At 54.2% G+C, this 23,233-nt stretch overlaps 1 protein-coding gene and 1 long non-coding RNA gene across 4 annotated transcripts; both read right to left on the bottom strand.

Annotated features, from left to right (window-relative positions):
* Window positions 1–262: 262 nt before the first annotated feature.
* On the bottom strand, window positions 263–17,568 carry LGALS9 (galectin 9). 3 transcript variants are annotated; one of them, XM_042914679.1, is made up of 11 exons: window positions 17,467–17,568; window positions 11,646–11,737; window positions 9,046–9,247; window positions 7,818–7,928; window positions 6,558–6,653; window positions 4,841–4,876; window positions 4,218–4,268; window positions 3,635–3,676; window positions 3,112–3,200; window positions 2,819–2,981; window positions 263–1,040 (listed from the first exon to the last, which is right to left on the bottom strand). In XM_042914679.1, exons 1-11 carry the CDS (start codon window positions 17,503–17,505, stop codon window positions 894–896), a joined length of 1,068 nt encoding a protein of 355 aa, XP_042770613.1. In that variant the 5' UTR covers window positions 17,506–17,568; the 3' UTR covers window positions 263–893. The 3 variants fall into 3 exon arrangements, with proteins under 3 accessions (XP_042770613.1, XP_042770614.1, XP_042770615.1); XM_042914680.1 differs by lacking the exon at window positions 6,558–6,653; XM_042914681.1 differs by lacking the exons at window positions 2,819–2,981; window positions 6,558–6,653.
* Window positions 17,569–19,788: 2,220 nt separating this feature from the next.
* Window positions 19,789–23,026, bottom strand: LOC122205984. Its single transcript, XR_006196327.1, has 3 exons — window positions 22,483–23,026; window positions 22,045–22,402; window positions 19,789–19,996 (listed from the first exon to the last, which is right to left on the bottom strand). It is a non-coding gene; the product is annotated as an uncharacterized LOC122205984 (long non-coding RNA).
* Window positions 23,027–23,233: the final 207 nt, after the last annotated feature.

Here is a 23,233-nt window from a genome sequence, read left to right on the forward strand (position 1 = left end):
GCAGTGTGAGTTTGTTTGCAGGGTTGGCCTGTTACCAAGCTTCCTGCATCACAGATTCCTGCCCAGGAGGCCCGAGCCCAACCTGCTTCGTCCCACCCATGTGGGGTGTGTGTGGGACCCACTGGGAGCAGGTGTGGATGTCAGGACCCACCCCATCAGTGAACCCATGCTGTCTCCTCCCGTTGCCCTTGCCCAGAACTTCCCCAACTCCAGAGACCCCAGAATGTCTCAGACACGTTCAATAACCACAGTGAGCCCATGCACAGGTGCCCATAAGCATTTGTCTTTCTTTGAAGGAGGCTGGGAAAGGACCTGCTGGCTGGTGGAGATCAGGGGAGCGTCCTCAGGGTATCTTTCCAGGAGCAGGGAGGGTGGGAGCTGGGTGCAAGGCAAGGTCAAAGGTAGGAGAAAGGGGAGGGGCCCAGGACACAGCTTCCCACTAGAATGAACGGCTTGGGGCTGAGGCGGAGTTGACGGCGGGGGGGGGGGGGGGGGGGGGGGGGGGTAGGGAGTGTGACGGAGGGGCAGATGGGGTGCAGGCCTGGTTTGGGATCTTGGGCTCTCCCTTTCTGCCAAGGGGACTGAACATAGGGCTTAACCTGTGGGGACCACCCCCCTCTCCTCAGACGGCAGGACTGGGGCGGCTGCTGGAGCCCCAGGTACTGCTCTGAGGAAGGCGCCCCCTCCCCCCTGACCCGCGGCCAGCTGCCCTCCTCCCCTCCAGGCTGGCTGCAGCCGGAAGCAGAGCCAGACAAGGACACAGTCTCTCCAGAAAAGTCCCCAGATCGTCAGGTAGCTGGAAAGGCCCGGGCAGGGACAGGGAAGGTGGAGGTGAGGAGCAGATCCGAACAGCAGCACGCCCCTTCCCTTACCCCCAGGGCCAGGGAGCCCGCCTATGTCTGCACATGGGTCAGCTGGATGTCACCCGCCACCTCCAGGCTGTTGATGGCAGGCAGGTTCTTTAGGCGGTGGCAGTATTCAAGCAGGTGCTGACCGTCCACGGACACCTTGAGGCAGTGGCCTTCACACATGATCCACACCTGCATGGAAGCCATGTTATTTGCACTCCCCTTGGAAAGTCCTCAACCCTAAATGCAGGCTCGTGTCTCCCACCACCTACCTGCCTTCCTCAAACATGAAGCAAGTGTCACGCCTGCCTTCAGCCCACCTGGGGGAGCCCACCGTTCCCTCCACACACCTCCTGTTCTTCCCCTTGTGCCTTTACATACCCTGCTCCCCCTTCCTCTGTGCTCGCCGCGCTGCCCCCCTGCCCCCCTGCACCCATACAGGTGGCTTCTCCCCAACCAGCAAGCCTCCCCTGCCTTCCCCCACCTGGTCAGATGACCCTCAGGCCGTGTCGCCCACCCTACCCCCACTCTCCCACTGACCCCGAGCCTCTAGGAGTAGGAACACTGGCCTGTGCCATCCATGTCCCTAGTGGCCGGCACCCAGCCAGCCTCCATGCCTGCACCCCCGCAGTGCAGCCTCCTGACTTGTGCTTCCCACCCCACATGTGCTCCCGGAGGCAGCGAGACCACGTCTGTGAAAATGCCACCAGGACAGCTGACACTTCCAGCACACTTACTGTGCCCTGGGCACTGTCCTAAGCCTGTCACAGACATTATTTCATTTCACTCTAACATCTCTATGAGACTGATATTATTAGCCCCGTTAAAAACATTTTTCTGGTAATGTTTTTGAGAGAGTGCACACGCGCAAGCAGGGGAGGGGCAGAGAGAGAAGAAGACGCGGAATCTGAAGCAGGCTCCAGGCTCTGAGCTGTCAACACAACTGGGGCTTGAACTCACAAGCCACGAGATCATGACCTGAGCCAAAGTTGGACGCTGAACCCACACGCTGAACCCACTGAGCCACCCAGGCGCTCCATATTAGCCCCATTTTTTAGATGAGAAAACTGAGGCCCGGAGCAGTGAAGTCGCTTGCTCAAAGTCACACAGCTATCTAGGAATCCATGCATACTGCTCTCTGGCTTGAAACATAACCGCACGCTGCACTGAAATCCAAACTTCTTCCCACGGCTCTCAAAGCCCTACGTCAGTCACCTCCAAGCCTGAGTGAGGAGTATTATGGCATATTTTAAGACACAGATGTCCAGGCTGGGATGGGGCCAGGTGAACCGAATGCGTAGGTGGGGCCGAGAACACCTGCCCTGTGTGATCGGGCCTCCAGCCTCACCACCCACACCTTTCTGTTGTCACTTTAGCCAGAAGCCCCTGGCCTTCCTGTCCCTAGACAGACCATGCCCCTGACTCTACCTTTGTGGGAATAGCTGCCCCCTCTGCCGCCCACCAGGAATGCCCCCTCAGATCTTTGTGAGGCGGGCTTCTTCTGAGGTCTCAGCTGCACTAGGGCCCCCTCTGACAGCTGTACCCATCAGGGGCAGCGTGGCCCCTGCCCCAGGGCTCACTCGATCCCATTAGTCTGTTTTGCTTTCTGCACAGACCAGTTGTTATTTCCAATGACCTGTCCAGGATTGTTGAATGAGTGAGAGGTAAATGAATGACCCATGCTTGGGCCCCACCTGGCACTTACTGGCTGTGTGACCTCAGGCGAGTAACCTGCACCTGTGAGCCTGTCCCTTCACTGGCGAGCAGAGGCGCCACCACCCACCCTATGTGGGACAGTACGAGGAAAACAATAATAGCAGCCATCTGTGGGGCACGTTCTGTTCTTCTAGGCCCAGGTTTCACCCCCAGAGGCCTCAGCTCCCACATCTTTCAAGGTGCCCCCAGACGCCCTCCACGCCCTGCTTTGTTTGCCCGTTGACCCCCTCTGTGCTCTGGCCGCGGCATCTTACCGAGAAGCTCTGGCCTCGGACAAAAGGCATTTTTCGGGGCAGGCTTCGCTCCTCAGACCCCCAAGAGCCGTTGACCTGTGTGTTGCGGACCACGGTGTTCTCGTTGAAACGGGGGTTCAGGTGGAAGGCGATGTCATTCCCACAGCGCAGGTTGATGTGGAACCTGGGCATGGGCAGCTCCCATGAACCTCTTCTGCCCACTGAGCTCTGAGTCCCTACCCCTCCCAGCCTGCCCAGAGCCAGGGGGGGATGACCAGAGGACCTTGAGAGCCTTCTTGAGGGCTCTGGCTTACCTCTGGGCACTGGGCAGGACGGTGCCAGACACGATGATGCTCTTGGAGGGGTACAGCCCACCCGGGATGGAGGTGAAGAAAGGCATCGACTATCAGGAGGAGAGGGGGCAGGTCAGTCGCAGGGGGGGCTTTGTGCCAATTTCCATGAATATGGACTGTCAGCTGAGTTTGATGGCCGCTTCTGAGAGTAATATATTTTCGAGAAAGAACTCCGTAACATCCTTACTTGGTTCAGTAAATGCCAACGGAAAACTTTCCAGCATTGCTTAAAGTAACGGGCTCAAGTTGTCATGAAAAGAGCTTTGGCCGGATGCCATAGGATGCTTGGGCTGAGGGGAAGGCCCTAGCCTATGCTCATGTCGAAGGGACAGTTCTAAAGGTGACATCTCCTTTCAACAGCCTTTTAATTCACTTGGATGTTTTCAAACGTTAGCTTACTAAAGGGTTGCCTTAATTTTGTAAGCCGCCCCTCACCCTGCCCTACTTGAACAAGGCGTCCGCCCCTCCCAGAGAAACCACTTACGTAGGTTGGGTTGGGGTACGCCATAGGTGGGATGACGGGGTTCTGTTGAAAGAGAGCAGGAAGTTTGGTTTGGGAGTGCACACCCACATGGGACCCCCACATTCCAGAGGCCCCTGGCCTCTCAGCTTCGCCTTCCTTCTCAAGTCAGCCTTGGTGAAACTTCTTGCCATGTTCCCTGACATCATGGCCGCCTGCCTGCAGGTAGCCGCACTAACTCCAGGCCTCCCATCTGATTTGTGCCCGTGGCGGGAGAAGCAGCAGCAGCTTAAGCCTGTGGCCCGCGGTGACATCCCAGGGGCTCGTCCTTAGGACGCAGAGTCTCATACCCACATGCTGGGACCGCTGCACTCCCCTCTCAGTGACAGCAGGATCAGTTTTTTTGCTGGTCCCTGAGAAACCCGCTCCAGAATCTTTGTCGTCCCCAGGGGCATTTTACTCATGTGCCTCCTGAGCAGAAGGCCCAACCCCCCAAAACTCTATCCTCTTTGCTGCACTTCCTTCCTGCCTCTGGGACTAGAGAATTCAGTCCTTGGTGAAGGGGCACATGGTGGGGCTGTGATCTGACCCGAGCTTTCAAACTTACAGGGAACATCTGTCCGGGGGCGCTCTGCATGGTGTGGATGACAGTTTGAGTCTGGAAGAAAGAAATCCAGATATGAGCCGGCTCTCCGCGGCGTCAAGACCACCACCAGCTGCCACCAGAGGGCATCACTTAACCCCCTATGAGGTGACTCCATCTTGAGCGTGTAAGCAGCCCAACGGCCCCCGCCAGATCCCCCGAAACTGGCGGATGGAGGGGTATCTTCTCTCAAGGTGGTGAGGTAGGGGCAAAGGTTTCTTCTACTTGGAGAAGAAATACGGCTGCGCTTGTGGCCTGTGGCTCGTCTTTCTCCTCAGGGGACTTTATGTGGCACAGCCTCGCTTTACGAGAGGAACGAGTGGATGTGTGGCCTCGGTCTCCTGTGGCCGCTCACAGAAAAGGGCAGGGGCTTGAGCAGACAGGGGGCAATTCAAGGTGTTTCCCAATTCACGAGGGCCAGCCAACCCCCTTGCCCTGCTTCCACCCTCCCCCCCACCCCCCACGACAGCCAGGCAGACGGCCCGGGGTGGCCTCCCCGTGGGAGAGGCCCGGTGCCCAGCCTGCCTCCTCCTTTGAACCCACCGGAAGAAGCAAAATTAAGAGGATGGGAGAAACCAGAGACTTACAATGGGAGCCGTGTTGGCCTGCCAAATGCCTGGAGACTGAAGGAGAGGAGAAAAATCAAACAGTAGTTGACGTTGGTGTTTCACGAGGGTGAGACACTGGCGGAAAGTGGAGTGAGAAATACCTCCCCAGACTCACGCTCACCTCCTTCCTGCTCCCTAGCAAGCCTTCCAGAGCGAGCCTCCCCCACCATCCCAGGCCCATCGGGGTTTGGGGGTACAGTCAGGGTTGGGGGTACGGTCAGGTTGGGGAACATCTGCATTGGCTCCTCCAGAGGGAGAAGAGGATGGGTCGCAGAGAGACCGTACAGCTTCCCTTCCCTCCCAGAGGCAAAACCACTACTTCCGGTGCCCTATTTGATCCGTAAGGTCAACCATTTAGTGAAGGCCATCTGTGTGCCAGGCTCTGACTTTGGCACTTTTACAAGGGAGGCACCCTCGGCTCCTGTTTCGCTAGCGAGGCAGCTGAGTCAGAAAGGTTAAGCAACTTGCCCAAGCTCCTCCCAGTAGTAAGTGATAAAATCCAAACTGCTACTCGGTTTTGGCTGATTGTATCTACCACACTCCGTCGTCCCCAGGCCAGAGCCAAAGTCGGGCTGCCCTGCAAGACTCCCTGAAGCTTGCCCGGTCCTGAAGCCAGCGGGGTGCGAGGCGCATGCCCTGTCTGTACCGCGATGGACCACAGAAAGCCTGAGGCACCCCTTCCTCAACCCCCGCTGCTCCAGTGCTCGAAGGAGGGGCCAGGCCATGCTTCCCTTCCTGTCCTAGACCCTGTCCCCACCCAGCAGACCGTTCTTGCCCTGGCTGGTCTCCCCTTCTTCTGGCTGTGCAAACCACACTCCACATGCACCGAGCCCCTACTGCTTGCCCAGATGCTAGGCTAAGTGCTGGGGATACACAAATGAACGACCCACAGTCCCAGCCCACAAGGGGCTTGTGGGTGTAGGGAAGGAGGGGGTGGAGGGACAGGGACAGATACGTAGGCACAGTTACAACAGGACATGGTAATTGGCATAGCACAGATATATACATAGTCCATGGGGACACTGGGGTGGGGGGGGGACATCCAACGATGTTCCAAACAGCAAAGATGCCCTTGAAGAGTGACATTTAAGCAGAGCAGTGAAGGGCTGTTAGAGGTCGGCTGGGGCTGAGGTGGCCCAGGGTGTTTTCAGCACCAGGATTGCAGGTGCAAAAAGCATGCGGCCCCAGAGAGCCTCAAGTGAGCAGTGGAGGCTGCCTAAGCTTCATGGGGGAAGGGGCGTGGCCGGGAGGTGGGCTGGGGCAGGACTGGGGTGGGAGCAGGGTGGTTTCTGCACATCCTGCCGGGAATTTAAGGCTTTATTTAGAAGGGTTTGCAGCCTTTAGGATTTTTAAGCAGGGAGAGGACGCAGTCGCATTTGGGTGTAGGGAGGTCACTGCCGCAGTGGGCGGGGTGAGTGGGGAACTAGAGCCCGGTCCTTGTAGTCAAGGGTCAGACGGCCTGGCCCAAGAAAGAGAGTGGCTTCGGGAGGGAGAGGTGTGGGTGCAATGCAGGCATACTAAGGAGGGGAAGGAAGGCCGACTCCCAGGTCCCCAGCTCTGGGTCAGGTGGTGTGGTGGAGACGGGGAAGCTTTAGGTAGGCATCATGGGGCCCGCCTGCTGGAACCAGCCTCTCAGAGCCTCTGTCCTTCCTGATGAGAGCTCGCTCGGCCTCCAAGGCCTCCACATTGAACTCACTTTTGGCTTTCGCCCTTTGGGCCTGGGTGGGAAACAGGCAGTCTGGGAGAACTGCACCGTGGAGAAGGCAGGCTGCATAGGGGTTGCTCGCATGTTCTGTTAAAACAAAAGGCACCAAGGCATGAAGAGAAGCATTCGTGGAGCCAAGGAAGCTCAGACAGGCAGGGGCCTGGGCCAGAGGGAGGAAGCCAGGCAGGCCGGGGAGGGTGTTCAGGATCATGCAGAGAGGCAGAGGGAGGATTCGGCTCCAGTGGGGGGCAGCAGGCCACTGAGCTCCTGCCCCACCCTCCTCCATCTTTCTCCTTCACCCTCCCTTCCCCTCCCCTGCTCTCTTCCCCAGGCCCGTGGGGAAAGAGTTGGGTAGGGAGGGAATGTGAGAGATTAGGACAAGAGAGAGAGGAGCTTGGACCCACGGAGGGCCTGCTGTGTGCTCTTCTCATCTCAGGGAGCACCAGGACCAAAAATGGTGACAGCAGTCCCCCTCAGCCTCCTGGGGCCCTGAGGGAACGTGCGCCCAGCATACCCCCTCCTCCCAGTTTTCAAAAAAGCCAGAAATCCTGGCTTTTTTTCCCTCACCTTTTTTTTCCGCCTTTAATTGTGGTGACACACGTGTGAATTTACCATCTCAACCAATTTTAAGTGTATGGTTCCAGCGGCATTAAGTGCATTGGCACTGCCATACATCCGTCACCACCACCCACTTCCAGAATGCAAAACTTCTTCTCCTGGCCTTTTAGATGCTGGCAACACGTTCGAAAATGTTGACACACGGAGAGGGGCCAATAGACCCTGGCGTGGGCCCAGGCAGGCCGTCTTGTGAGCTCACTGAATTCACCCAATAACTCATGGGGCAGCAGTGGCTACGCCCCTTCCACAGATGGGGAAACTGAGGCTGGGAGAGGCAAAGTTGCTTGTCTAAGATCTCACAGCTGGTGATAATGGCAGAGCTAGGCATCTGAGCTAGATTCAGTTGGATTCCCAAGCCTGGGTTCTTTCTAGAGCCACGTGGCCTCCTAAGCATGGTGGAAATAGAGAGTGACAGAGAGCGGTGGCCAGAGTGTCTGGGAGACTGAGACAAGGGTTCTGGACAAAGACAGTAAGTAACACAGAAGGACAGGACAGGGGAGCTGGAGGTGTGTTCCCAGAGTCACCTGGGTAGGACATTGGCTGCTACCATTGGGCCCTCCCAGCAGGGCCTACGTGCAGCTAGACTGGGCCCTGCACTCAGCCCTGAGACAGGTGCCAAAGGGACATTCTGACCTGGAAGCCGATGTAGGACAGGTGCACAGCACCGCTGATGGAGAGGGTGTCCACGTGGTGGAAGGGCACGCGGTGTGGGTACTGCACAAAATGGCTCCCGTTCACTGTCACCTGTGAAGACAAGTGCATATTCCAGAACAGTGGTCTCAGGCCAGGGCGGGGGACCTGAACCCCTGCTCCCAGGAATTAAGACCTGTGTTTGGTTTTCACATCTGTCCCCCAGGGGTCAGGGACACCAGCCTTCAGAGCTGTGCCAGTTGTAAGAACATGGCCTATGATCCAAAGTGCATCAGAACCCAGTCCCTACTGGGCTCTACTGGGCTTTTTAGTTCTTAGTCATTTGTTTATTGCAATCAGTTTACCTTTCCTTTTTTTTTTTTTTTAATTTCTTTTAATGTTTATTTTTGAGAGAGAGAGCATACACGGGTGGGGGAGGGGCAGAGAGAGAAAGAGAGAGAGAGAGAGGGGGAGACACAGAATCTGAAGCAGGTTCCAGGCTCCGAGCTGTCAGCACAGAGCCCAACGTGGGGCTCGAACTCACGAACCATGAGATCATGACCTGGGCTGAAGTCGGATGCTTAACCAACCGAGCCACCCAGGTGCCTCAATCAGTTTATCTTTCTAATGTTAGCTCATGGAGGTGTTGTTTAAATATGCATAAGCATGTTCATGGGGAGCAGGGGAGAGGCAGGTTGTACACTGAGGGGACGGGAACATCCATGCTCACACAGAGAAGGACAGACACGGGGACACTCACCCCCCACCTGTCTCCCAAGCCCAGAGACGCTACTCTGCTTACGTAATTTGCAACACCATGTAAAACTAAGCCATTGGCGGAACCCGGACAAAGGCTGCAACAATATTAGCAAAAACCAAACGTTAGCAGGGACCTGCAGGGGAGGAAAGCCTACAGCAAAGGGATGGAATGAACTAGAACTTTAAAGACCCGCAAGGCCCAAAAGCGCTACGGTGATTTACCTAGTTCCTATTTCCTGAGTAAAAGCAGCAACAGGTGTCCCTGTAGATGTGCAGGTGAAGGTGTGTGAGCAGACTGTGGCCATCACTAACGTTCTTACAAGGCAAACGTCCTGCCATCTGTATAATGGCATTGCTCACGTGACCATTTAAAAGCTCATGTGACTTCTGATGGCTGCTCACCGCACCTGATAGGGCCGGGAGGGAGGGGAAGGAGGCGGTGGGAAGGCGGGCGAGGGGGGCTGCTTCTCACCTTGAAATTGTAGCTGTCCACCAGGAAGCAGAGCTCAAATGGGTTCCCCATCTGGAAAGGCATATGCATCTTCCTGTCCTCTGGCCCCCAGCATCCGTTCTGCTTTGTGTTGCAGACCACATACCCGCCCTCTTCGAAACGTGGGTTGAAGTGGAAGGCAATGTCATTGTCGCTGGGGCCAGAATGAAAGTTCACAGCAAACCTAGGCAGAAAGAGATTCCACAGCCTGGTTTATTGCCAGGTGGGGGGAGGGGGGCTCACGCCCTTGACTTGGTCTGTATGCGAACTTGCATACAACCTGCATGTCAGGTTTGGACCCATCCTTAGTTTGTTGCCATCCTTTCTGTTCACCTAGCTTGGACTTCGTGTGTGTTTGTGCAATTGTTGCATGCTGCCCTTACGGTATGATTTTCTAAAAATACATAGAACATGGGTAAACAAAAATAGTGGATGCTTTCACGCCAAGTGGATACTCCGAGGCCAGCCCCCATCAGCTCAGTTGGGAAAGAAGAAAACCAATTCAAAGGCGATGCAGAATTGAGGGAATAGACCTCCAGAGCTGGTTTCTAAGGTACAGAGTAAGTAGTAGCTCTCTGTCTCTCACTGGAGGTTGGCGTGCGTCCCACACATGACGTGCGGAGTGGTGGCCCCGAAGTCAGCAGGTCTGGACCCAGACCCCAGCTCTACACTGCTCGTCATTTGTGACGGTTCTGAACCACACTACCCTCAAGTCACCATCACCAGGGAGGTGAGGTACTTCCTTTGGGGATGCTTAATGAGGCGGTGTTCTAGAAAGCCCCACCCAAATCCATTTCCATTCCTGCCTCTCTCCTCAGAAGCAGCCTCTCACTGTCAAAACTGCCTTTGGGTACAGCCTATGGCTCCGAACGAAGAACCTTCCGAGGAGCCTGGCTCCCAGAAGGGGCACGGTAAACATTTGTTCTGTCTCTTTGCAGACAGAGCTCCCTCAGGTCCTACAACCAAGGTCCAGCCTGAGGCTCCTCCTCCGAGGCGTCTCTGTCCGCAGCCTTCCCTGAGCTCAGCGCACCAGCGTGGTCCGCCACCTGCTTCTCGGGGTCACTCCAGTCTCCCCAGCTAACGCACAGTGCTCTCCTGTCACCCACATCCCCCACAGTGCCGGGCTCTGCACCAAGCCCAGAAGCGGCCCTTGAGAGTCATTCTATTAAATTCCTGCAGAGTCTGCTTGATTTCTTGCTGGAGGAGCTCTTAGAAAATTTCTGCCTCGGGGCCCCTGGCTGGCTCAGTCAGGTAAGCGTCCGACTTCGGCTCAGGTCACCACGTTACAGTTCATGGGTACGAGCCCCATGTCGGGCTCTGTGCTGACAGCCCAGAGCCTGGAGCCTGCTTCAGATTCTATGCCTCCCTCTCTCTCTGCCCCTTCCCACTCATGCTCTGTCTCTCAAAAATAAATAAATGTAACAAAAAGAAAAGAAAACGAAAGCGAAAACTCCTGCGTGCAGAAGCTTTGCAGGAAGAAGTCGGGACAGTCTCTGTTAGACAGGATGGGAGTAGAAAGCCATCCTGGTGCCAGGGGAGGGGTAGGCAGAGGGAGAGGGAGAGAGAAAGAAGGGAAGTTCAGAGGTGAGGTCCCGAAGTTCCCTGCTGGCAGGGTTTAGGGGGATCCTGGTGCCTCCCTTCCCTCAGGGTCTCCTGGGGGCGCTCAGGGCTCTGGGACAAGTCCCATGGTCAGCGCGACCATGTCCACCTGGCAGGGAAACGGTGGTGGAGGAAGTCATCTAGAGTCTAGATGCCGAGCTGAGGTAGGGCCCGGCCTGGGAGCGACGTGAAGGTGGGTCCAGGAGGTCCCAGAACCCCTGCCAGGTGGTGAGAGAGAGGACCACAGTGAGCAAGAGACATTGGGGATTGAGGCAGAAAGTCTTCCGAGAGAGGCCGCGGGTCCAGATGGGCTCCCGTGGGCACCGTGGACCTCAGGAAACAGCCCCCATGTACACAGGCCCCGTGCAAAGTGGGCGAGAAGCTGGACCGCGGCAGAGGCCAGGCAGGGCCGCCCGAGTTTCCGAAGGGCCTCCAGCCTCTGAGGAGTCCTCGAGTGCCTCCCCGCCTCCCTGTTCCCAGAAATCCCTCCTTGGGGAGGAGGGGGGTGGTGGGAAACAGCACTTAAATGGTGTTTGTGTTTTGGATTGACTTAGTATTTTCCAGAAAAGACCTTGAAACTGAAAGCGACTTGCATTTGATGGCAATTTTCAATATTTCTGCATCAGCCAGATGAGGGCTCCAAAGTACTGAAGGGCTAGTTCAGGAAATAAAGGAAGTGATATTTTTGCCACTCTGAGTTATGGTGTAGAAAGTTCGATCCCAGAACAAAATCATCTGCTTCTGGGCTGGCCTGCCTCCCTCCTTAGACTATGAGCTCCTGTCACCCCGATGTCTATGGGGAATCTCTGTTAATGGTGCCCGGACGCTACGGGCAGATGACAGTGGTGTCACGCAGGTCACCCGGGATCCCCCGAGCCAGGCGCAAGTGGCTCCGAGGGTGTAGGGCGAACCCACCTGAGCTGACAGGGGCCACGGTTTGCCAAGGGGTGAGGCTAGAGAGAAAAAAAACCAGTTCCAGGTACCTGGTTCCATTGTAGTAAAGAACGGTCCCAGTGAGAGTGATTTTAAGTCCATCCTGGAGACCCCCCTGGATTTTCCCAGAGAAGGGGATGATCTGTAGGGAGAAGAGGCAGGTCAGTCAGTGGGCCCACCTCCGTCTGGTCCCCCCAGCACTTGCTAGAGGCGCCTGGGTGTGTCAGCCTCATGGATCCTCCGGGCCCGTGAGGGAGCAGATCTGAGTCCAGATAGTTCCACACACATTCTAAGATTGTGACAGGGAGGCTCTGGGGCTCTGAGACGACGTGATGGGGTGCTGGCCTCCCTTGAGAGTCTGAAAGTGACAACTTCTAAGAGGAAGTAACATGTACATGGCCCTGAGATGGGAAGGAGCCAGTGATGGGAGGAAGGAGTGATGGGAGCGCTGGACCCCAGGTCAAGCTCCTAGCAAAGGCCCCAGAGCCCTGGCTGGGGACTCAGGAGGCCCAAAGGACCAAAAGAGACCACCCATTCTAGAGGATAAGCCTTCCAGTTGCCTGACAGGGCCAGGAAGAACGCATCCTCCCCTGCTCCTGCCCTCCCCACCCATAGAACCATGGTGACCATGACCTTTGCCCTTCCAGCCACCTCAGGTAGTGCCTCTCCTCAGATGCTCTCTGCAGCCATGGGGCAGCCCCCTCTTCTACTTCTGCTTTTTGGCTCCCCGTTCCTTTCCTCAGGCCCTCGGCAGCCTCCGAAGCCCTCCTCCTAGGGCCCCTCAGCACCAGCTTTGTCAAATTCTCATTCCTGGGCCACTTTAAAGGACCAACGGTTATGGTGAGGCATGCCTCCTTTCAGAGCCAGACGTACTCCAGGTCTGAATGCTAATTCTTTGGCTCATTACCTGAGTGGCCTTGGGAAGCTTATTGAACCTCTCTTTGCCTCAGTTTCCTCATCTGTAAACAGAGGGATAAATCCCCACCTTCTGTGTCATTTTGATGATTAAGAAAAAGTCTGCGGAAGAAGCTGGCACCTAGCAGGTGTCTCTCTACCGCCCCCCTTCTTCGATGTTGGGCTCTCTGAGCGAAACCCCAAACTGGTTATTTCTCAACTGTCAAAGCCTAACTCCAGAATCCCTCTTAACTAATGTGGTTGTATAACCTGCATTAGACTGGGAGAGACATCTAGCTCCCCGTCAATTTTCACACTTGTTAAGTTGTTCACACCTTCTCTAACTTCTCCCCTAGGTCAGTTCCTTGCAAAAATGAAATGCTTACAGGAGCCAGGCCGGTGATATGTGTGAGTGAGATGTCCAGGTAAGGCGATAGGTGAGAGGGACTGGAGGGGAGTATTACAAACTAGATGTCGCCTCCCTCATCTAACAGGGCAGCGTGCATTCAGCTCTAACCAGTGATCACCACCCATGCCCTGTGCCGGCAGAGCTCCCAAATTTTTAGAAGACAGAAATCTGGATTTTCTTTTCTGTAAAACTTTCTAATTTCTGGGGGGAGAATTCTTTAAAAAGGATTTTGGGGGCACCTGGGTGGCTCAGTTGGTTAAGCGTCTGGGGCTCTTGGTTTCGGCTCAGGTCAGGGTCGTGCAGTTCATGAGATCGAGCCCCCAGTCGGGCTCTGTGCTGGCCTCGCGAAGCCTGCTTGGGATTCTCTCTTTCACCCTCTCTCTCTGCCTTTCCCCGCTTGTGCTCTCTCCCTCTCTCAAAAATAAATAAGCATTAAAAAAAAAAAAAGAGAGAGAGAGGGGGGCGCCTGGGTGGCTCAATCAGTTAAGCATCTGACTTCTGCTCAGGTTATGATCTTGCGGTTTGTGAGTCTGAGCCCCATGTCAGGCTCTGTGCTGACAGCTCAGAGCCTGGAGCCTGCTTCGGATTCTGTGTCTCCCTCTCTTTCTGTCCCTCCCCTGCTCGTGCTCTTTCTCTCTCTCTCAAAAACAAATACACATTAAAAAAAGAGATAGAAAAGAAAAAAATACTCCTGGCAAGCATGCGTCCTTCACTTAAGCACATCCATGCTAAAGTGTGAAGAACTAAAAGCAGAGTGTGGTTAGGTGGGTTTATCAGCGCACAGAAGGGAGGGTGAGATCGTGGGGACGGGGCAGCACAGGTTAATCCTAAGCAACGATTTCCCCAGAAAGGTTTTGAGCTTTCAATGTGTCTTAAATGGTGTCCCCAAATTCTGAAAACCAAGATTATTTTAAATTGAGTACAACTTTGCAGACAAGGCTATTCACCGCAGCATTGTAACAGCAGAGGATTGGAAAGAAAAGTTCAGCAAGAGGATGATGGTGAAGTAAATGGGTTCGATGTAGCCTCCACAAAAAAAGGAAGAGGAAGAAGGGAATTCTTTGAGAACTGATACGAAATGACCCCATTTGTAGAAAAAACATGGGTGGGAGGCCATATACATGCATTTACTTATTGATGAGGGAGCAGAAGGCAAGCTGGCAGGTCTCAAACACTGCCCTCCCCCCCACCCGCCCCCACCCCGTGGGATATGTGGGATATTCCTCAGGGACTCCTGGCTGCCTAAGAACAAAGGAAAAGGAAAAAACTAATGATTAACTGATAGAGATCATAGTCACCCTCCATCACCCTCCACAGTGATGTAGGGAACACAGGCAGAAGGAAATGGCAGATAAAACTAAATTTCCTTATAACCTGCAGCCCATTGACGAATACTTGAGGCTGGCAGAGTGAAATGTTTCTCCAGAGACTCCCTACTGTCTTGCTAGAGGGAAGAACAACCTTAGCTGGACAATACGTAGGCCTCCGGTATCCCATGAGTCTCTAGCATTTGAAAATCTCAGTGGAAACTTCCCCTGGACTCTACCTCCCCCAACCCCATAGTATATAACAGGTGTCTCTTCATAGTCCTGGGGCAACAACTCCTGCCCGCAGATCCTGTCCCCGTGCTGCAATAAAATCACCTTTCTGCACCAAAGACGTCTTTGGGAATTCTTTCTTGGCCGTCGGCTCCGGACCCCACGAACCCCACTGTCTCCCCCAAAACCTCATCTCCTATTATGCATAGAATATCTGTGGATGGATTCAAAGAAACTGACAATACTGGCTGACTCCGACGAGGTCCAGTGGGTTGAATAATTACTACGCCTTCCCCGCTGCCCCAAACGTCTACGTTCCAATCCCTGGACTTTGTGGCTCCCGTATGTCACCTTATGAAGCAAATGGGGATTTGAAAGATGTGATTCATTTACAGATCTTGAGATGGGGAGTTTATCCTAGATTATCTGGGTGGACCCAATGTCATCACAGGGACCTCAAAGAGAGAGGCAGGAGAACAGAGTTAGTGGTAGGAGGTGTGACAACAGAAGCAAGAAGCTGCTGGCCGTGAAGATGGAGGGAACCCCAGCCGCGGTAGGCGGGCAGCTTCCAGAAGCTGGAGAAGGCGAGGAGAGCTTCTCCCCTGAAGCCTATATGTTTGGATTTCTGCCCTCCAGAACTGTAAGAGAACAAATCTGTATCGTTTTAGGCCTGGTGGGCCAAGTCTGTTGTGGAATTTGGACCTGTGCACGTGCATGAGAGAGAGAGAGAGAGAGAGAGAGAGAGAGAGAGAGAGAGAGAGAACTCTTGGATTTATGGTCCCAAAGACGTGCCTCCTTGTGGTAACAGCTCTCCTACTGGGCAAGTCACTTGATCTGTCTGTGCCCCAGGTCCCTCCTCAGGACAGTGGGACAACAGCACCAACCTGACCGTGCTCGTGAGAGGATTCGATGAGATGCCACACACTGCCACACACGAAAGCCCCTTGGTTCACAGGCCTTTGACAATGGCAGCTGTTTGCATCAGAATGTGACTCTGCTGGGTCAGAACTTGCTCTCGGCTCCTGGCTGTGCCTGGAGGCTGAGGACTTTCTCCTCCTCTTCTGATCTGGAAGAACCAGGCTCTACCCGCCGGCCTCAGCAGCCCCTTCTGGAGGAGGCCCAGGGTCACCAGAGGGCTCACTGGCAGGAGGCGGCGGGAGACTTTCGGCCAAAGGGAGCCATTGCCCTACAGGTTCTGAGGCCCCTCTGGTGGCTGACTTTCCTTCCCTGTTACCTCATTATCCACTCTGAGTGCCACTTTTACAGAGGAAAGTGAGGCACAAAAGATTTGGCAGTTTGCCCAAGGCCACTCAGCTGGTGATAGCATGGGGTCTGAATCCCAGCACAAGGCTGGTCAGGTGAGGCGTGTGGGGAGTGGGCAGGAGACGGGGGGCCAGGTTCCCAAGGCGGCCCTCATGGCGTTTGGCTCCTCAGAACAGCTGGGCCGCGGGACCTTCCTGCCACCCTGGGGAGGAAGCAACGTTTCTCCGGCTGGACATCAGCGGGCCACTTGGGAGAGGGCACCCTTGTGGGACGGGCAGGTTTTCCTGGTGCCTGTGGGGACTGCACCCATCCTCTTTCTCGTTCGGACTCCAAGGCCCTGTTTTAACTCACTGTTGCCCACAGGAAGATTCTCCTTCTCATCTGAAACCCTCGAATGCAAGGATTGGCAAGTAAAAACTAGCCACCAGAATCATGAAATGTCGGGGCCTATGAGGATCTCTGGGATCTCTCATCTGATGGAGAATGAGCCTGAAGTGACACATTTTGACGCTGAGAGCCCCATGGAGGGCCAGCTAACTGGAGCCAGGCCCAGCTTCCTCCAGCGACACCTCCCCTCCCCCCACCCCTGCCCTGCAGCCTCTGTCAGGCTATCAGCCCAGCCCCTCCGGAAGCTCTTGGCCAAGGCCCAGAGGGGCTCCTACGAAGCCTCCTGGGCCTCCTGGGCCCTGCTGATTGCCTGCCTTCCCCTGTTAACTGCTCTCTCTCTGTGGGCACCTCTCTCTTCTGGGGGTAAGTCAAGGCACCTCCCTTAGTTGCCACTTATCATCTGGGGACATTGGCAAGTGGCCTCAGCTCCTCTGTTTCCCGCGTCTGATGTGGGGGTCGTAAGACTCACAGGGTTTAAACAAGGCCACGGGCAGACGGAGTCTACTCACATGTGGCCAAAGGTTGGAGGCAGCCCCCTGGGCCCCGCTCTGCAGGGACAGCCCCACTCCCCTCTCGTTCCCAAGATGGCCCCTCTGCACACACCCTTGGCCTGCCTCTGCCTTGCTAACTCACCCCTCAGGGAGCAGACACCTCCCCCGGAAAGCCTCCCCTGCTGCCTCCAGACTCCTAATAATACAAAACACTTCCAAAGCCCCCTCCCTACAGTGTGCCAGGCACTGTGGCCACACTTTAGATATGCTACCTCCCTAATCCTTACCCAACCCTGGGAGGTGAGCCCGAAGATGATCCCCTTTTACAGATGTGGAAATTGAGGCCTAGAGAGGTAAAAGTAACTTGCCTGAGGCCCCCCAGCTAGTAAAATGGCTGGACCCAGAGAGGCCATCTCCAAAGTAAGTGCCCTTAACCACTGCGCTGGGCTGTTTTCCTCCCTGGAAGCCCTGGTCGCTGCCCCGTGAACATACAAACCATCACTCTTCTCGTTATTATGCCTGCCTCCCCCCTCTTCCCCCTACCTGCACTTCCCGCACCTAGGACATTTGTCGAAGAGGCATGAATCCCTAGGACGGGCTCCCAGGGGAGCTCCGTGAACCTTTGTCAGAGGCATGAATCCTGGTGGTTATCAGCCCTCCAGTCCAGTCCGGAGATGCAAGGGAGACCGGCATGGGGTGTGCTGGGACTGCCCCTCCTGGCTTTCTGCTCTTTGCCTTGTGTCCTCTTCGGGACACCTGCCCTCCGTCTGCTGCAACCCACGGGTCATTTCCCCACAGACCGAGCGCTGTTTCCTCCTGGCGGAGGCAGCTGGCTCAGCGGGGGCCATCCCATGCCAGCACCAGCCATGCCCTCAGCCCCAGAACTCACCGGGTTCAGGTAGGGAGGCTGGGAGCTGCTTAAGGCCATCTCTCCACTGCCTGTGTGGCCCTTGCTGCTCTCCGCGGCCAGCCAGGCAGTCAGTTCTCTGCACTGGGAGGAGATAACCAGGAAATAGAAACTGAAGCAAACCTACAGTTACTCAGTAGGGAGGAGCCAGAGGCAAGAGGAAGTGGTCTGGAGAAAAAGAGAAAGGGAGGGTGTTGAGGGAGGGCTGGGGGTACACTGAGGGAGGAGGGAGCAGACACTCCTCACCTCAGTGACCTTTGCCCTTCCTCTCTCCTGTGCTCCACTCCAACAAACCACTTGTGTTTGGTTCAGACAGATTCAAAGAGCCTGACCTCACTGACATAGCAAGTTTCTAGAGGACACTGTCCACGAGCATGGGGCCGTGTCTCCTGCGTATGCCTGCCCACAGGGCCCAGAAAACAGTGGGGCTGTGCTGGGCATCGCCCGTGCACGGGGCGGTGGGGGAAGGCCTGCTTCTACCCACTTGCACACAGAGAAACTGACGCTCAGAGTCTAAAGGACACGCCCACAATCACACAGATCACCAGCGGCCACCCGAGCTATAGGACACCTGGGTTCTCAAAAAAGTATTTCTCCCTTTCAAAATTCTATTCCTGGAACGCCTGGGTGCTTGACTGGTTAAGCGCTGGACTCTTGGCCTCAGCTCGGGTCATGATCTCTCAGTCGTGAGATCGAGCCCGTGTTGGCTCTGTGATGAGCGTGGAGTCTGCTTGGGATTCTCTCTCTCTCTCCCTCTCTCTCTCTGCCCCTCCCCCACTTGTACTCTCTCTCTCTCTCTCTCTCTCTCTCTCTAAAAATAAAATAAAATAAATATATAAATAAATACAAATTCCACTCCTCATATTAAAACACAATCACGTAGAAAGAAATGTTTTTCTGAGCCTGAGTGGCTCAGTCGGTTATGCATCCGACTTAGGCTCAGGTCATGATCTTACGGTTTGGGAGTTCGAGCCCTGTACCGGGCTCTGTGCTAACCCCTCGGAGTCTGGAGCCTGCTTTGGATCTTGTGTCTCCTTCTCTCTCTGCCCCAACCCCCCAGTCAAAAACAAATAAAACATTTTTAAAAATTAGAAAGAAATGTTCTTCAAATAGAGGACATGATAATGGAAATTGTTATCCTAGACTGTACTGGTGCCCCGGGAGCTTCAGATCCCCTCTCTTTATTTCATTCGTCTCTTCTCCCCTCCCCTTTTCCCCCTGGGCTTTACAATGGAAAGAGGACAAGTCTTCGACATAATAGAACATTCCAAGTGACAAGACGGTTGGAGACATATGAAATAAACTGCATTCGAGTGGCTTTAGTACCTAGTGAAGGGAAATGACTGACTGAAGCAGAGACCAGCAGGATAGGCTGTCAGAGGATGAGGTGGGGGGAGGTGACAATAAACTTACCTGGAGCCATGTGGGTCCCTGCACTGTGCTAGGGAGAGGGGCCACGGTCAAGCCTGGAAGAGTGGTTAAGGGTCATCCGGGCACCGGCTGGGTAGAGGTTGCCCTGGGGCCGTGTGCAGCTCTGGGCCTCTCTTCCTCTTGCACCTTGCCTAGATGCTCCAGAATTTGCAAAGGCTGACTTCTCTGAGATGCTCCCAGAGACTGAGCCCACATGTCCCCCCTGCCCACCCTCCGTCCCCATTATATTCCTGGATCAATCAGAATATGACCAAATATAAGGGGCAGACAATAGTTAGAGCAGAAAGGAGGGGCAGGAAAGGAAGGGAAGGTCTCTGGGATCCTTTCGGGGACACCAGGGACACCAGGAGAATTTCCTCATTGATTGGCTATGGAAAACTGGATGTTAGATTGGAATATTCACTGCAGATTGGAATATGAAAGAATACAACTTTGGAAAACTCCTTGATGGACTGTAATAAAGTCAAATATCTGCCTCTCCTATGTCCCGGTTAGTCTAATCCTAGACATTTACCTGAAAGAAATGAAAGCACATGCGTGCGTTCATGACGGCTTTGCTCCTCCCAGCCCCAAACTGGAAACCACACAATGGTTCACCAACAGCAAAAAGGAAAAATGCATTCATACAATGGACTAGCCTACTGCCAAAAAAAAAAGGGGAACTACGTCAGCGAACCTCGTGGTTGAATGCAAGAAATCAGATATGCTGTGGGGCGCCTGGGTGGCTCGGTCGGTTGAGGGTCCGACTTGGGCTCAGGTCACGATCTCGCGGTCCGTGACTTCGAGCCCCGCGTCGGGCTCTGTGCTGACAGCTTGGAGCCTGGAGCTGCTTCGGATTTTGTGTCTCCCTCATCTCTCTGTCCCTCCCCCACTTGCTCTCTGTCTCTCTCTCAAAACTAAATAAACATTAAAAAAAAAAATTAAGACCGTGCCAGGGCCCAGTCGACCCTGGCAGCTCCACGTCGCCGCGCGGTGCCTGCCACCCATTCCCAGGTGGCGAGAGGTAGCCCTTGGGAACGTTCCTTCAGAGCTCTGTTGTTCAAGGTCCTGGATGCTCGTCCGAGGCTCTCCGTTCCCTGCGCTGTAGACCAAAGGATCTGTTCAAAATAGGCGTCCGCCGTCTCCCACCCATGAGGATGGCCACTATCAAAGTACCAGGAGGTGACAGGTGCTGAGGCAGATGAGGAGGAAGGAGCCTGGGGCCCGGCTGGCAAGCATGTGAAATGGTGAGGCCGCTAAGGAAAAGTGCCTGACCTTAAGCGTCTGACTGCCGAGGTGTCCATTTCAAAGACGTCCGCCTCGAGTAAAGGCATCGACAGCTATGGGACAGCTTCTAGCTTCTAGCACCCAGGCGGCCCGCATTCATGAAGTTCCCCTTTTAGAAAGCCTTGGGGAAACCTCGACAACCCCTGAGCGAGCCTGCTTTTCCATACTGCACCCCCATTCCCTTCCAACAACCCCCCATTAGATCCCAATAAAGGCAGGACTCCACATCTGTGCTCATGCTCGCTCACTTTCTCTCCCTACAGCCTCCCCGAGTGGCCCTCGTGTGCCGTGGACCCTCCAGGACTTGTGAGTCAGAGACCTTGGGTTTTCTAAGTTCCCTGAGGGTTGGTGCTGAGGTGCATCTTGCAGTCATTTAAGAAGCAGAAAGGCTGGTTCAGCCACCACAACCACTCTAATGGGGAAACATCTGGGGGATGCTCACCCAAGTGGTATGGGGTCAGGTGAGCGGCCAGCCATTTCTAGCCCACAGCATCACTCTATCAATAGGTTGAGACCCACGTGACACAACAGTTTGGTGGTTCCTTAAAAGCTAACCACAGGGGCGTCTGGGTGGCTCAGTCCGTTAAGAGTCTGACTTTGGCTCAGGTCACGATCTCGTGGTTTGGGGGGTTCAAGCTCCGTGTTGGGCTCTGTGCTGACAGCTTGGAGCCTGAAGCCCGCTTCGGATTCTGTGTCTCCCCCTCTGTCTCTCAAAAATAAATAAACAAACAAACAAAAAAACGAACCATAGAATTACCCCATGACCCAACATTAGCTTATAGCAGCATTATTTATCACAGCCAAGAAATGGGAGCAACCCAAGTGTCTATCGGTGGATAAAGGGATTAAAAATGTGTGTAAATAGGGATACCGGGTGGCTCAGTAGGTTAAGGCATCCGACTGGCTCAAGTCATGATTTCATGCTTTGTGGGTTCCAGCCCCGCGTTGGGCTCTGTGCCGACAGCTCAGAGTCTGGAGCCTGCTTCCGATTCTGTGTCTCCCTCTCTCTGCCCCTCCCCCACTCAGGCTCCATGTCTCTCCCTCTCTCTCTCTCTCTCAAAAATAAATAAACATTTAAAAAAAAAAAAAAAAAAAGCAAGACCTAGGGTCACCTGGGTGGTTCAGCCGGTTAAATGTTTGACCCTTGATTTTGGCTCCGGTCGTGATCACAAGGCACGGGGAATAGAGCCCCGCACTGGGCTCTGTGCTGACAGCCCCTCCCCCACTCATGCACGGGCTTGTGCACACTTTCTCTCAAAACAAATAAATTAAAAAAAAAAAAGCAAGACCTGGAGTAGTGTATTTTTTTTTTTAAATTCCAGTATAATTAACATACAGTGTTCTATTAGTTTCAGGCATACAATATAGTGATTCAACAACCCTATACATTTCTGGGTGCTCGTTACGGTAAATGCACTCTTAAAAAATTTTTTAAGTGTATTTATTTTGAGAAAGACAGAGTGAGCAGGGGAGGGGCCGAGAGGGGGACAGAGGATCCGAAGAGGGCTCTGTGCCGACAGCTGACAGTGGAGAGCCCGACACGGGGCTCGAACTCCCGAGTTGTGGGATCATGACCTGAGCCGAAGACAGATGCTCAACCGACTGAGCCACCCGGACACCCCACAGTAAATGTACTCTTAATTCCCTTCATGGAGTGGAATATTTTTATTGGGACCTCTTAGTTAAGCTGGGACTATGTTTCCCTGAATTCCCCCACCCACCCCCCCCCCCTTTTTTTTTTTTTTGCAAGTTCTGGATGTGAAGGGGCCACAAAAGGAGTTTTACACGCAGTTTGGAAGGAGGAACTGAAATCTCACCCATACCCTTTCCACGCCCGGAAGGCTCACGCGTGTTGTTACTCACCTGCTCGCTGTCCTGCTGGTGTGGGGCTGGCGGCTGGGCCTGTGTTCAGCACCGCTGTATCTCCTCCTTCAGCTGCTCCTAATTCTGTTCCCGGGGCACGTTTAGATGTGTGACTGGAGGGCTCATGTGTCTCTTGCCGGACGCGCTCATCAACAACGATAGAGGCGTGGACGCAGTGAGAGAATGGTGCGGGCTGTATCCTCATGGGTTCCACCCATTCTCTCGCGTGACAGTTCGTTCTGGCTCCACACGCACCCCTTCACGTCCCCGTCCCCATCCTGACTGCCCGCTTTGGTGACTTCAGACTGTGCCAGCAGACAGAGAAGACCGCTTTGCAAGCTCCCCCAATTATGGGTTCCTAGTAAAACACACCCTAGTCAAATTCCTGTAAGCCACATTGGAAATTGTTCTGGCAGTTTCTCACAAAGTGAAACATACCTCTTTTGTGGCCTCGAAATTCCACTCCTCGGGATTTACTCACAGTAAATAAAATCGTACGTCTGCACCGCGACCCGTGTACGGATCTTATAGCCCAAGCAGCCCTCAAAAGGCAAACAGATGAACACGTTGTCGTCACACAACAGAATACAGTAATAAAATGGAACTACTGATAAACACATTTTAGGTAAGTCTCCAATATATGATGCCGAGGAAAAGAAGCCGGACACAAAATGTACACACCGAATGCTTCCGTTTCCAGGAAGTTCTGGATGAGACCCAACTAACCTACGAGGAAAGAGATCAAACAGTGGCTGCCACTGGGAAGGGGCAGGAGGGATCTTTCTGGGGTGATAGAAATGCTCTCTGTCTCAAGAGGATACGGACTCCTTGGGTGTGTGTGCCTGTCAAAACTCACCAAGCTACGCGCTTCACCTTCTACACTCTCTGCTTGTGTGCAAAGTATACCTCGATTTCTAAAACACAGCTTGAGAGAGGCCCGGGGAACTCAACTCCCTGTGCAGTTCAAAATTTTAAAAAAAATTTTAAAAAGCAAACAACAGGTTTGTTGTCTGTCAGCCAGAAAGACATATATCACACTATATGTTAACTGGCTTGGATCTAAATAAATAAAACAAGTAATTTTTTTTAAAAGGAAAGATATCCTATACAGTATGCCCCCCTTTTCGCCATGGGATATGTCCCAGGACCCCAAAGATATGGTTGAGGTCTTAGGCATATCAACGCCTGT

This window comes from Panthera leo, chromosome E1 (genome assembly GCF_018350215.1).
Source record: "Panthera leo isolate Ple1 chromosome E1, P.leo_Ple1_pat1.1, whole genome shotgun sequence".
NCBI lineage: Eukaryota > Metazoa > Chordata > Mammalia > Carnivora > Felidae > Panthera > Panthera leo.